Source organism: Marmota flaviventris, chromosome 4 (genome assembly GCF_047511675.1).
Source record: "Marmota flaviventris isolate mMarFla1 chromosome 4, mMarFla1.hap1, whole genome shotgun sequence".
Taxonomy (NCBI): Eukaryota; Metazoa; Chordata; class Mammalia; order Rodentia; family Sciuridae; genus Marmota; species Marmota flaviventris.
Genome location: NC_092501.1, coordinates 139,708,362 through 139,722,259, shown reverse-complemented (window position 1 = coordinate 139,722,259; position 13,898 = coordinate 139,708,362). Strand labels below are relative to the sequence as shown.

Genomic DNA, 13,898 nt, shown 5'->3' with positions numbered 1-13,898 from the left:
TCTAAATCAAAGGGAAGGTGTTTCCGTCTGAGTAAATATAAAGAAGATCACAGCTAACACACACACACACACACACACATACACACTGATGCAGGGATTAAAACACATTTATGAATCTCAGAGATAACTAACTTTTGAGATTTTAAAATGGCAGATCTGTGGTATGGAAGAAGGTGCACTCATCCTGGTGAGGATGGGTCATTTCAGTTCAGCTTTGATTGACTGCCTACCTCTGTGTCTGCAGGCAACGTTACCGCTGACCCACAACGTGGATCTGCAGTGGTTGGTGGAATGGAATGCAGTCCTGGTCAATAGCCATTATGATGTGAAGAGCCCTTCCCACGTCTGGATATTTGCACAGTCCGTCAAAGACCCCTGGGTCCTCTGCCTTTTCAGCTTTCTCCGGCAGGAGAACTTGCCCAAGCACTGCCCCACAGCCCTCAGCTATGCCTGGCCTTATGCCTTCACTCGGCTCCAGTCAGTGATGCCTCTGGTGGACCCCAAGTAAGGCAGCTGTGTGTTTTCCTCTGTTTTGCTTATTTTACCATTTGCTCTCTTAAATTTTTATTTTATATAAGAAAATGGAATAGTATGATCCTTTCTAATTTCTAAGTTTCCTACCCAGGATTCTTAACATTGAGTAACAACAGATAAGAAGTCTTTCTCTAGAGCAATTTTTTTTCCCTTAGTAATCAGTATGATTATCTATGTATAGAATCTTAGACTCTAAATGATGAAAGGGGCCATAACTTTCTATTCGCTCAGCTTCTCATCCTGTGCAGATATTCCCTGAACAACATCCTTGACAGACGGCTGTCTAGCTGAGTACTTCTTGTGATCTTTCGTTAACAAGTGATATTTAAAATCAAGGGCTTAGTTTCACTCTTGTTTTTGACTCCCTGATTCTAGCAGCCCAATTAATGCCAAGAAAACCAGCACTGCGGGCAGTGGAGACAACTATGTTACCTTGTGGAGAAACTACCTTATTCTCTGTTTTGGAGTCGCAAAACCCAGTATTATGAGCCCAGGACATTTACGAGCTTCCACTCCAGAAATAATGGCGACCACGCCTGATGGTACAGTGAGCTACGATAACAAGGTGACATGACATGCTTCAGAAGAATTATTCTGTAAGGTTTTTTTTTAGCTTGTTTGTCTAGAGTTCCCAGTGCAAATTGCACTGTGCCTGCCATCTGGAGTATTATGGGATCAGATTTTCATCCTACACATTTCTAAATTCCATTGAGTGTTTATGTGAATAATTTATTACTCCTCTCTGGCAAGAAGGGAACCGATGATAAAGAGAAGTTGAGAAACTTGCTTAAGACCATTCAGTGACTTGTATTTCTGAGTGCCCTGAGGTCATATTTGTTTTCTACATACCATATTTCTCTCACTTCTCACCAACTTTTCACCTTTAAACCATGCCTTGATTAAATGGTGTTGTTCCAATAGTTTTATAGACTTATATGGTTAAAAAAAGATGATGACTGTTATAAAAAAAAAAAATTGTCTTTAGAATTTTGTGTCCCAGTTGGGAATTACCTTCCTTGTTCTGTATTAAATTCGTGCATTTTTTTCCTGTAATGATGGCAGTGCCTTGGGATGTGGCTCAGTACTTTGAAACTGTTATAATGGAATCCTCATGTGATGAAAGGAACCATCAGTTACCATGTTACCTCTTTTTCACTTTTAATCAACTTGTTTCAGGCCATAGGCACCCCATCGGTGGGAGTTCTGTTAAAGCAGTTGGTGCCTTTGATGAGACTAGAGAGCATTGAGATCACAGAGTCCTTAGTTTTAGGATTTGGAAGAACAAATTCCCTTGTTTTCAGGTACAGTAGTCTTAATGACTTTTTCTACATGCATACATGCTGCTGCTATTGTAGTTGCTTTTCTTAGCTTGAGTTTGCGTGTATGTATTGGTGTGCACCTGGAGAATTCGTAGGCTTCGTGCGATTTCCTTTGTCTTCTTTGGTTGATGTGCACGTAATGAGTGTTCCTTGCAACTGCCTCACATTTCACTTTTAGTTATTGCAGCTTTGATTTTTACCTCTCAGATCTGATTTCACTTGCAAGCTTTGTTTTAATTAACTATAAATGAAGACGACTCCCCATCAATCCCCAGTTTGCCAGACTGCTCAGAGGCTGTGATATCAAATAATAACAGTATCTGTTCATCTGCCATTTATCCAATAGACTCTTAAAGGTGATGCATGGGTAGAACCCTTTTGAGTGTTTTCAATTTGGCTGGCTGATTTTTCTGTAAGGTACTTTCTCTTGCCTTAAGAGCAACAGCAAACCTGATTTTCTGGATTCCTTTATTTTGCATCTTGCATCAGCAATCAAATAAAAATTCCAATGAGGCAGCATCAAAGTATTTTGAAAAAGGCATTGTAAAATGTTCCTTTGGGCTGCTTCTGATGGTATTAGCTAAGCAATGAAATCCAACATGGACAAAAAAATATGTATCAAAATTTTCCATGGAGAGGGAAAAGGGAAAACTTCAAATATCTAGGAGAAACTCTATTTGAAAAATAAAGATTATTGAGATGTTTCAGAAATAACTGAAAAAGACCCATTAAGTTATTCACTGACAATCAGATTTTTATCCTTAAAAAATAATAAAAATTTGGGGTTCTCATTTCTTGAGTTCCAGTGAACCAGCATTTTACTAGTTTTAGTTTATTAGCTAAAATTAAGCTTCATCTTAACATATTTATTATAAAAAGATAGAATAACAATAATATTATATATAATATAATATATAGATATATATTATATAGATATTGTAACAATAATAATGATGAAATGACCTAAAGTTCTTTCCCATAGAACATAAATCTTTTTGCATATTTTGTCCTTTCACTATTCATGGAGGTAGGTGACATTTTTTAACCCCACCACCATGTGCATCTGGAAAACTTAATGTCCCTAAGCCTCAGTCTCCTCAACTGTAAAGTTGGTATAACAAATAGAAATAAAGTGCATCTCTTTAATTTAAAAAAAAAAATGATATAATAGAATACATCTCATAGATTTCCTGAGACGATATATTAAATGTAAATAGGCACTCCATGCACATAAGTAACATTTGGAAACTAGAATCTGTTCTGTAGAGGAGACTATTAATATGATTCATATTTTTTAGTGCCTTAGTTTTATCTGTTTATTTTTATGTGGTATAAGGATCGAACCCAGTGCCTCACACGTGGTAGGCAAGTGTTCTGCCTCTGAGCTACAACCCTAGCCCTTATTCGTATTTCTTTGATAAAGAAATCCTAGCATATGTATTAGAAAAATTAGGACTAGAAACCAGATTTTCTGTCTCTCAGTGCAAAATGCCACTGGGTTTGTGCCTTCCTGTCCTTGGATTTCCTTAGAGGGTGATGGCAAGCAGCATAGAATATCCTACCAGAAACTGCAATTTTCAACCATGCCATATATTATAGACTAAGTTAGTACTAGTCTGGTGACAAGCTGGAACTCATAATCTTGAGTTTTGACATAGCAATTCAGAAGTTGTTTCTGAAATTTTTAATTCAGAAGTTATTTCTAACTATATAGGTTGACAAGTATAAATCTAAAAACTAGAGATTCTGGGGACAGGTGAAGGGTATATATGTATGATATACAATGTATGTTAAAATGATCAAACATATTTTCACCACACAGGAAAAATCATTTTGATGGCAACCTCACTAGTTTAGTACCTGTCATAATTTTTATTTATCATATAGCTCAAATAAAGAAATTTAGCTCTGAAATCCAAGGATTTCATATTTAAAATCAACTGAAAATAGTCTCCAGAGCATGTATCCCAATGTTAGCTCAGAACAATTACACCCATCTCTTTTCTCTAATTGTCCTGAAATTTTCTTGTGTATAGAGACTCAATTATATTTATTTTCAGTTTCATAGCTCATAGTAAATTTAGTAAGCACTCGAAAAATATTCCTTGTTTAATTGTTCAGATAAGGTTTTTTTGCCAAAAGGATCACCAGAATATTAAATCACAACCAAGTCAACAGGTATATATTAAGCCAAAATTACATGCACGGCACTGGGATTAAGACCAGTAATACAAAGTATAGACCAGTACCCTACAGTTCACCACATGATGGGGAATTTTGGAGCAGTCAGAAAATTATTATATCAGAAGCAAAATGAAAAAAAAGCAAGGAATTTAGGATTGAATGGACATATTTGGTGACAATTTTTGTATCAATAACAATGAATTTCAAATGGAATCTTTTGCCTCCATAGAGAATTGGTAGAAGAACTTCATCCATTAATGAAAGAGGCTCTAGAAAGAAGACCAGAGGTAGGATTTTGAATTTCAATAATTAAGACTTGGCTTATTTGGACAGTGGCATGAATTTAAATCAATTCTAGTAGCTTCTCCTAAAGAATGCAAACACCGCCACATGCCTTTAATAGTAATTCTTAATATTTTACCAAAATTTGTCATTTTCCTTACTTTTCAATATTCAAGTATTTAGTATACTATGGTTCCAATTTTAAAGCATGTTGTGTCCTAACTATATAATTCAAAACAATTTAGTCTTGTATATATTGTTTTATTACATTCTTTTGCAAAAGGTTTGAGTTAAAATTTAAGTCGGTTTTTAGTTTGCTCGTTTGTTTACAAGAAAGTCAATGGCCAAGAAAACTATTTGTTTCATTTGGTATCTGATACATTATTTTCCCTGAAGTGAGTCCACTTCAAAGTTCACTTATGTACCAGGATTAGTAAAATGACCAAAAAAGAAGCTTTCCATACAGTAGATATGATGATAACAAATGGCAAAAATTCAGCAATTAGACACACAGTGTTACGTCTATGACCAGACTTGATGGGATTCTCAGTGTCCCCTGTCCCACTCCACTAGTTTCAGGGGTTCAATCTTTCACCACTGGGAACATCTGGGAAACGAGGCTTGTTAGTTCTCAGCATTCTCCCCTTAGGTGTATTTATTGCCTCACTTCTGATCAGCAAGCATTGTGTCTAAGCATTAGGAATAAGGAAAATGCATGTTGTCTTTTATGTTTAAAAAGTGAAAGTACTAGACGCTGCCTTTCTGTAGTAGTCTCCTAAAGTATAGTCCCCCCGACGTCTTTGCCCGTGACTGTGAGTGCTATTACCTCCTTCTACACAGAACAAGAAGCGCCGAGAACGGCGGGACTTGTTAAGGCTACAGTTACTTCGCATTTTTGAGCTTCTGGCTGATGCTGGTGTCATAAGTGACAGGTAGGAACAAAATTCTACTGAGTTGGTCTCTCCTCACCAAACTAGCCTTTTGGTCTTCTGTTTCATCTCTCTCTTTTCTCTTACATATATTAACTCAAAAAAGTTTTTTTAAAGCCTACTTTTTCCATATTCTTCTTACACTGTATAAACAGAACAGATTTTACTCCACGAATCCTGATGTGAATCTTATTTTTCATGACGCCTGTGCTACTTTGATGTAAAGACTTGATGGTCTAAAAGTTTGATATTTTTTTTTCTTTTATTCCAGCACAAATGGAGCCTTAGAACGGGATACATTAGCTCTTGGAGCGTTGTTCTTAGAATACGTGGACTTGACCCGCATGCTCCTAGAAGCTGAAAATGACAAAGAAGTTGAAATTCTTAAAGATATCCGGGCACATTTTAGTGCCATGGTTGCCAACTTGATTCAGTGCGTTCCAGGTGCAGTGATACATCTTTACAAATTACCTTTCATGCTTGGAAAAACCACTTGTGCTCCTTTGGACTCTGCTTTCCTCTTCAATTCTCCTAGCCCGCATGCCCATCTAGGATGAGATTCATTGTTTGTTTTGAGATACTTGGAAATGCATGTTAGAACAGGTTGTCATAGCTCAGCACAGAATTGGAAAGGGAATAACAGGAATCAGACTGGGTTTTGTACTTGTCATTTCTATTTTTTTGGGGGGTTCCCATCTGAAAAGGAGCTCTTATGATTTTTATAGGAAGGAAATAATTCAGAGGAAACATTCATACAAGCTTCATTTTATCACATTGTCTCTGTGCTAATTGACGGACATATAATTTCAGCAATATTCCTGCTCTCTGCTGCCACCTCATCAACATATGGAGTAGAATTCTACATCACTTTAATATATTTTACATTTGATTTAAGTATTACATTATTGAGAGAACTATCTTAGTTAATAATGTAATTAAGTATTACACTATTGAGAGAACCACAGGGCAAATGGGTATGAAATATTTTCATTTGTCAGTTTCATATAAAAAGTGCTTTTTTGTTTAATTACAAAAAGCTGAAACTCAAGTCATGTGGCCACTTTTCATTATTTTGGTGTTACTAACCTTCTTACCACTGTTCCTCATCCTTGAAGATCCTAAGTTAGGATTTGGGTTACAGTCTATACTGCATTTCACAGTCCTTCCTCACAACAGGGAGCAGCAATAGGAAAAGTTGTCATCTGTGAGAAACAGCTGACTAGGAGTCATCTTAGCTGTCAGTGTGAAGAGAGTGTCTGCAGGTCCTGTGGTCTGTCTCTCCTTCCCACTCTGAGTCAAGGTGCAGTTGGCTGCAACATGAAGGGAGGAAAAGTGCACATGTAGAAAGAAATGATTTTAAAAACTCAAGTTTCATTACTAAAGAAAACCGGAGTTAGGGAGCTGGGAATGTAGCTCAGTGGAAATGCACATGTTTAGCATGCGTCAAAAACTTTTAAAAAAATGGAAGAAAGGGAAGGGAAGAAAAGTGGACTTAGAAAATGAGAGTGTTCCTTTCACAAAACTTGAGAACCTCACACAGTCCTGATATAGACTGCACCCAGTCAGTACACCCTGACTCTGTTTTCCTCCCCAGTGCACCACCGAAGATTTCTCTTCCCCCAGCAAAGCTTGAGGCACCATCTCTTCATCTTATTTAGCCAGTGGGCAGGACCCTTCAGCATCATGTTCACACCTCTGGATCGTTACAGTGACAGAAATCATCAGATTACAAGATACCAGTATTGTGCATTAAAGGTAGGGGATGTGTCTTCTTGCTGAATGGCATTGGTCAGATCAATGATCTCCATCCTTAAACTAACAGCCATGTCTTGAAAATAAGGGCTGGGGGTGTAGCTTAGTAGTAGAGCACTTGCCTAGTGTGTGTAAAGCCCCTGGGCCCAATCCCTACGATGACAAAAAAATAAATACAGTTAAAGTAAGTAACATGATGTGATCTAACAAAATAGAAATGTACATGCAAAAAAATGGACACACACATATAAATACATAGATTGATCTCAGAAACTTCCAAATATACACATTAACATAGGTCAATAGGTGAATGTTAATATTCCACCTGGGCTCACACTTTGAAAATGTTAAGCTTTTTAAAGCTCTCACTTTTATCCAGTGTTTCTCCTATCTGAGACCATATGGTTTTGCTTACTTACTCTTTAAGTCATTGTTTTGTCAATTGACTTCCAACCTTAAAAAAAAAAAAAAACAGATTCACCTCAGGTTCAAATCCCCTTTTATTCTTCTCCTTTCCTTAGCACACTGCGAGAAATGTTTCCATACTATGAGGACTTTTCAAAATCAGCAGAAATATGATCCTTATAGCCTAATGTCTTTTAGAAAAGTAACTGCCTATCAGCTCTGTCATATGCACCATAACTGATTCAGGTGAACTTTGAGCTCAGCACAGTTAATGGAAATGATGAACTTGACAGACATCTGGTCCTACCATGTTTAAGTCAGAATCCTCTGTTTCCCCAATCACTTCAAGGAACCAAAATTTATAGTCTTTTTATTTTATTTTTTTTACCTTTGATTAGGATCATAATTATTTATTTTGCTGTTTCATAGGTTTTCAATGCAGTACATTAGTCTAATATCTGACATAAAAACAAAATTTGAAGATATAAATATATCTTATAAGCAGAAATTGTTCACTTGAAATCATTGAAAGAAAGTTTATTTTACATATTATGAAGTGTTCATTTTGTTTTAAATACTTTTCATCATATAAAGATTTGTTGTAATTGTAAAAATCACATAGCTAAATTGATAAACTTTTAATGTTTATTTAAAAACCAAGTTTGGAATATGATATTTTTATTGATTTGGCTAAAGAATGCTTTAAAATCTTGGAGGAATAACTGCCTTCATAGAACCTCATCATCTGTACTTCTGGCAGTTACGTCTTATAAAGTCAGCTGGATGTAATACCATTACAGTTCCAGGTTTCATGTCCTTGTTTTATTGTCTTTTATTATCAGGCAATGTCAGCAGTATTGTGTTGTGGCCCTGTTTTCGACAATGTGGGCCTTTCCCCAGATGGATACCTATATAAGTGGCTTGACAACATTCTGGCTTGTCAAGATTTAAGAGTAAGTAGTAGCAAAAATATATTGTTTTTAAATGTCTTTGGAGTTTTGCCTCGTTGAATTCCTGAACTCTGGAAGCATCATTTACAACACAATTTCCTCCCACGTCAGCTATGCTAGTGTAGGTTTATGGGTTGTTCACATTGCATTATGATACACCAGGATCAAAAACACAGTAGCATTTACCAAAATTGACCATAAACTGGTCATAAAGCAAGTTTCACATAATTCAGATCATTAAAATGATACAGATTCTGTTATCTATTCCTAGTAACATTAAGCTAGTAATGAATAATAAAAAGATAACTTTAAAAAAACACTTCCAGATAATCAGTGGTGAAAGAATAAATAACAGTGGAAGCTAGAAAATGTTTTAAACTGAAGAATAATGAAAATACTACATACTAAATTTGTGGGCTATAAATAAAGCCTTGCTTAGAAACATATTTGAAATATATTGACTTAGATGCATGTAGGAGAAAGAAAAAAGGCAGATAATCAATGACCTAAGCATCCATCATAGAAAGTTAGAAAAAAAAAAATAGCATATCAAACTCAAAATACAACAAAGAAAAGAATAGAGATAACAAAAATTAATAAAGAGAAAAAAATTAGTGCTAATGATCATTAAAGTCAAAAATTGAATTTGTTAAGACTAATAAAATTAATAGAGGGCAGATCTGGTCAAGAAAACAGTGAGAGACGTCTAATGCAAATAGGAGCATTACTACAGATGCTACATAGTAGAAGTAAAAGGGAACACATGAATATCTTGATGCCAATGAACTTGAAATTTTAGATTAAGTAGACAAATTCTCAGAAAAACACAACAGAAGAAAATCATTCCTCACTAATGAGGAAAAACTAGCGCAACCAAGAAAAGAATGTTTGATAAAGGGTGTCTGTTTAAAAAAATACACCTTTGTAGTAAACATCATGCTTACCAGTTAATATAGAAAGTATTCCCTCTGAGATTAGAATGACCAAGAAAGTCCACCTTTTACCACCTCCATCACTGTTATGCTAGAGATCCTAGCCAGTTCATAGGAAAAAAAATACGAGAAGTGAAAAAGAAGAAATAAAACTCATTATTCACAAATGACACAATTCGTATACAGGAAATCCAAAAGAATCTATAGATTTATTTAGCAAAACTGCTGAATGAAAGATAAAAATGAAAAAAAAGTCAGTTATATTTCAATATATAGCACTAAGCAATTAGGAAAAAAATTGTAAACATTATACCATTTATAATAGCATTTTTAATTAGGAACTAACATTAAATACTTAGGAATACATCAAAGAAAAATGTATAAAGCCCTTTTACATAGAAATATATAAAGCTTTAATGAGAAAAATTAAAGATCTAATAAATGGTAAAAGGACCATATTTATGAATTAGAAAATTCAATATTATAAAGCTGTCAGTTTTCCACCAAAATGATAGAGACATTACAAACCCAGTCAAAACCCTAGCAGGATGTTTGTGGCAACTGACATGTTCTTTTTAAAATATATATATGGAAATGTAAAAGACCAAGAAAGGTAAGATAATTTTTAAAAACATAAGCAAAGCAAGAGGATTTACTTTAGCAAAAATCAACACTTATCATAAACTTATGGTAGTTAAAACACTAAATATTGACCTGAAAATAGATAAATATATAAATTAAGTAGAATAGAGAGGCAAGAAATGAATCACGTATATTTACATTTTATTTACCTCAAAGGTGGCACTACAGAGGTGTGGGGAAGGGAAGTTTTTTTCAATAAGTGTTTTTGTCAACAAGTTATTTGAATAACCATATTTTTTAAAAAATTAAAAAGCATAAATTGATTCCTTCCTCACACTATATCCAAAACTGCATTATAGGTAGATTGTAGATCTAAATGTAACATCTAAAATACTGAAGTTTCTTGAAAATAATATAAAAGAATATCTTCATTCTGGAGTTAGGGTTAGATTTCTTAAACAGGATGCAAAAAGTTCTAACTATAAGGAAGGACTGATTAATAACTTTTGTCAAAGCACACCATTAAATGCATTACTAATAGAGATGTTTGTAACACATAACTAAGAAGGGATTTTTATCTAGAATATATAAACAACCCCTACAAATAGATATATACAAACTCAATAGAAAAATGAGCAAGAAATTTAAGCAATTCACAAGAAGTTATCTAAATGTCCAAGAAGCATAAAAAACTCTCCAGCCCATTAACAATCAGGTATCTTAGTCCATTCAGGCATTTTTAACAAAATACCATAGATTGGGTGACTTAACAACAATAGAAATTTATTTCTTACTGTTGTGGGGACAAGGGACTCTTAAGATTAAGATGCTGGCAGATTTGGTGTCTAGTAAGGGCCACTTCCTGGCTTTTAGATGGCCATCTTTTTGCTGGATCCTCAGGTGGTCGAAGGAAGTTATGTGGGATTCCTTTTATTAAGATAGTTATCAGATTCATATGAGCACTTAATGGTAGGACTCATCACCTCCTGAAGGACTTATCTCTGAATACTATTACATTCAGGTTTAGGATTTAACACATGAACTCTAGTCTGTAGCATCAGGGAAATGCAAATTAAAATCACATGAGACACAAAATTATATACTGTATAACTCCATTAATATAAAGTTGAAAAACTGAAAAAAACTGCCCAAACTAATTAATAGTGGTAGAAGTCAGGTAGTGGTTGCATCGGGGAAAGAGAAAGAGGCTATTGATTAAGAGAGTGCTCACAAGAGTCTTCAGTGGTGTGGTAATATTCTGATCTGATCTGGTGGTGGGCACACTTGTGTGTTCAGGATAATTCATCATATACTTATATACTATCTATGCATTTTATACTTCAATGTAAAGTTTCTAAAGCACAACAAAAACTTGCTGATTTTCTTTCAAGTCAAACTTAACTTTGAAGTTATCTTCAGATCCTTTGCAGTACTATCATCAGCTTTTATCTGTTGCAAATTATATAAGGGGGATGGAAACAGCTAGGTTGGAGTTGCTTGTCCATCCAATTAGAATATCATTCCCTTCTGGACCCAGACCCTGCAAGTAAACAAACAATCCAGATTATTTGATTTCCACATGGTTGCAACTGGCAAGGAGACTGGATAATTTCAAGAAAAGATGGGAAGATGTTATTTTATGAGGGGGATATAGCCTTGAGGCACCAGGCTTCTCTTGGATGAACGTGCGTGTTCACTGACCTTCCAATATTTTGACAGTAGCTTCAGGAATTTTCAATGAAGTGTTGTATCCAGTGTAGTATTTTTCCATATGAAAGCCTCTGATTACAACTAATCTATTGAAACTATATTTCTTTTTTCTCAAATTTATATTTTAATTAACATATAAAATTGTATTTATCATATACAACATATTTTTAAATATGTAATATGCATATGATTTAAGTATATATATTCTGTAATGTTTAAATCTAGTTCCTCTGTATTCGCTCATATAGTTATCATTTGGAGCATGAGAAAACTTAATATGCACTCAGCAATTTTCAAGAATATGGTCTATCACTATTAATTGGTGTTCTATAGTATATCTTTTGACTTATTCCCACTAAGAGACTATAACCCTATTTGAAAGATTGGTAGCTGAGCTTCACACAGTATATTTTATAATCAAGACTCATAATCATATTCTCTGATTTTTTTTCCTTAAAAGACTTCATATACATGAAGATTATCCATTTTTGTATTTGATTTAAACCAAATGAATATATTTATCAGAAATATCTTAAATGCAAAAAAAGAAACATTACCAATAACATAACCTTTTCAGGGTTAAAAATTTGAGAATGAGTGTATTCTACATAATAGATTTCCCTAGAGTTAAATTTAGAGTTAATTAATTTATTACATGTCAGTTCTGTTTACAACATAAGATCCTCTTAGAGAAAAATATGTGGCATGAAAATTAAACAAAATGAATGCTCTGTCTCCACTTTTGTTTTACCCAATTTATACTGGCTAACCTTAATCTTGTGTCTTTCTTAGAACCTTCTTGCAGTAAGTATGAGTAATTGCTTTGTTCTGTGTATTCAGGTTCATCAACTTGGCTGTGAAGTTGTCGTCTTGTTATTGGAACTTAATCCTGATCAAATAAACCTTTTTAATTGGGCCATTGACCGATGCTACACAGGTTCCTACCAACTTGCATCCGGCTGCTTCAAAGCCATAGCAACTGTATGTGGAAGCAGGTATGAATTTTTGTAATTAGAGGCTGATGGCAAGTATAGTAAAGGTTGCTGTTCACAATATGAATGATTGAGAGCTGACTGCTTTGCAATTATCTGAGTAGAGAAAATCTTATGAGAATACAAAGTGCCTTACTTGTCCCCAGCAGATAAACTACCCCCTTTAAAATTGAAGTTACATTGATTTCTCTCATTTGATCAGGAGACTGATTTGTTGTTATAGTATCCTTTTGAATTGTTCACAAATTCACAGTGAAGTATGAGAGCTGAATTTGAAAATGATAAAGATACATTTAAGGAGTTAAAGGAATGTCTAGAAATGTCTATGACAGGTATGAACTGTCAGCTCTTCAGCCATCTGTAGACTAAATCAAACCCAGGAAGCAACCTAAGATATTGAAATCTTCTTTGTCCAAAACTTCAGAAATAGGGCCAGGATAAGGGTGCAGGAAATGACAGAAGGACCTGTGACACCCTACACTCCATAGATAACACTTCCTTGGGGAGGATTAACCCCAGGACTTGCATCAAACCAAGTATACACTCTACCTTTGAGTTACACCCCAGCCCCAAGACTAAAACAGTAGCCCTTGTTATATAAATGAGTCATTTAATGAAGTTCTTCAGCACTACAATTCATTGAGGAAAATAATTTTATAGCTGAGATGAAAGGGTTAATAAAGAGCCTCCAGATCACAAATCCCTAAGGAAGAATTTGTATCTTGGAAAATTTAAGAGAATGCAATTCAAGTTTATTTTTGAAAAGACTCACATAGAACATCAATTTTCCTTTTTAAATTAAATTTTGCATTTTAAATAGCCATCTTGAACTAATGGATCAAGGGAATAAAAGTGAATTAGCTTTAAATTTCAACCTATTATGGATCTAAATTAATAAGACCAGTATTTTAGAAGACATCTACTTTCAATGTACCCAAAATGAGCATGATATTTAAAGAGACAGATTTCTCTTAAAATTCTTTTTCTTTAAAAAAAATAGATAACTTTTTATGTCTAAAGATTTTACTGTCCATAATCTGAGTAGCAGAATTATTTATATATACTATTCTCCATAAAAATTATAGCATGTGACAAAAACCTCCACTGTCTGATTTCCTATCAAATTTTATTTCTTGATATAAGAATTACTAAAAATTGTATCTACTAGACATTGCCAAAATAACATTGTTACAAAAAAAAAAATTCTTTAGTGTGTTTTTTTTTTTTAGATATTTCAGGGTTCTAAAAGTAAAGTTTTATTTACATGATTCTCAGATTTTTTAAAATTGTACTTCAATCTGAGACTGAGACCTCTTTGATTAAATGA

At 34.3% G+C, this 13,898-nt stretch overlaps 1 protein-coding gene across 8 annotated transcripts in view; it reads left to right on the top strand.

Annotated features, from left to right (window-relative positions):
* Fry (FRY microtubule binding protein) overlaps positions 1–13,898 on the top strand; it is a 402,948-nt gene that overhangs the window by 299,255 nt on the left and 89,795 nt on the right. For all 8 annotated transcript variants that reach the window (XM_071611568.1, XM_071611569.1, XM_071611564.1 and 5 more), the window contains 9 exons: positions 245–504; positions 910–1,099; positions 1,711–1,835; positions 4,267–4,324; positions 5,160–5,251; positions 5,520–5,692; positions 6,843–7,003; positions 8,248–8,358; positions 12,420–12,574. In XM_071611568.1, the coding sequence (XP_071467669.1) occupies positions 245–504; positions 910–1,099; positions 1,711–1,835; positions 4,267–4,324; positions 5,160–5,251; positions 5,520–5,692; positions 6,843–7,003; positions 8,248–8,358; positions 12,420–12,574 (1,325 nt within the window). The remainder of the gene's footprint in view (positions 1–244; positions 505–909; positions 1,100–1,710; positions 1,836–4,266; positions 4,325–5,159; positions 5,252–5,519; positions 5,693–6,842; positions 7,004–8,247; positions 8,359–12,419; positions 12,575–13,898) is intronic.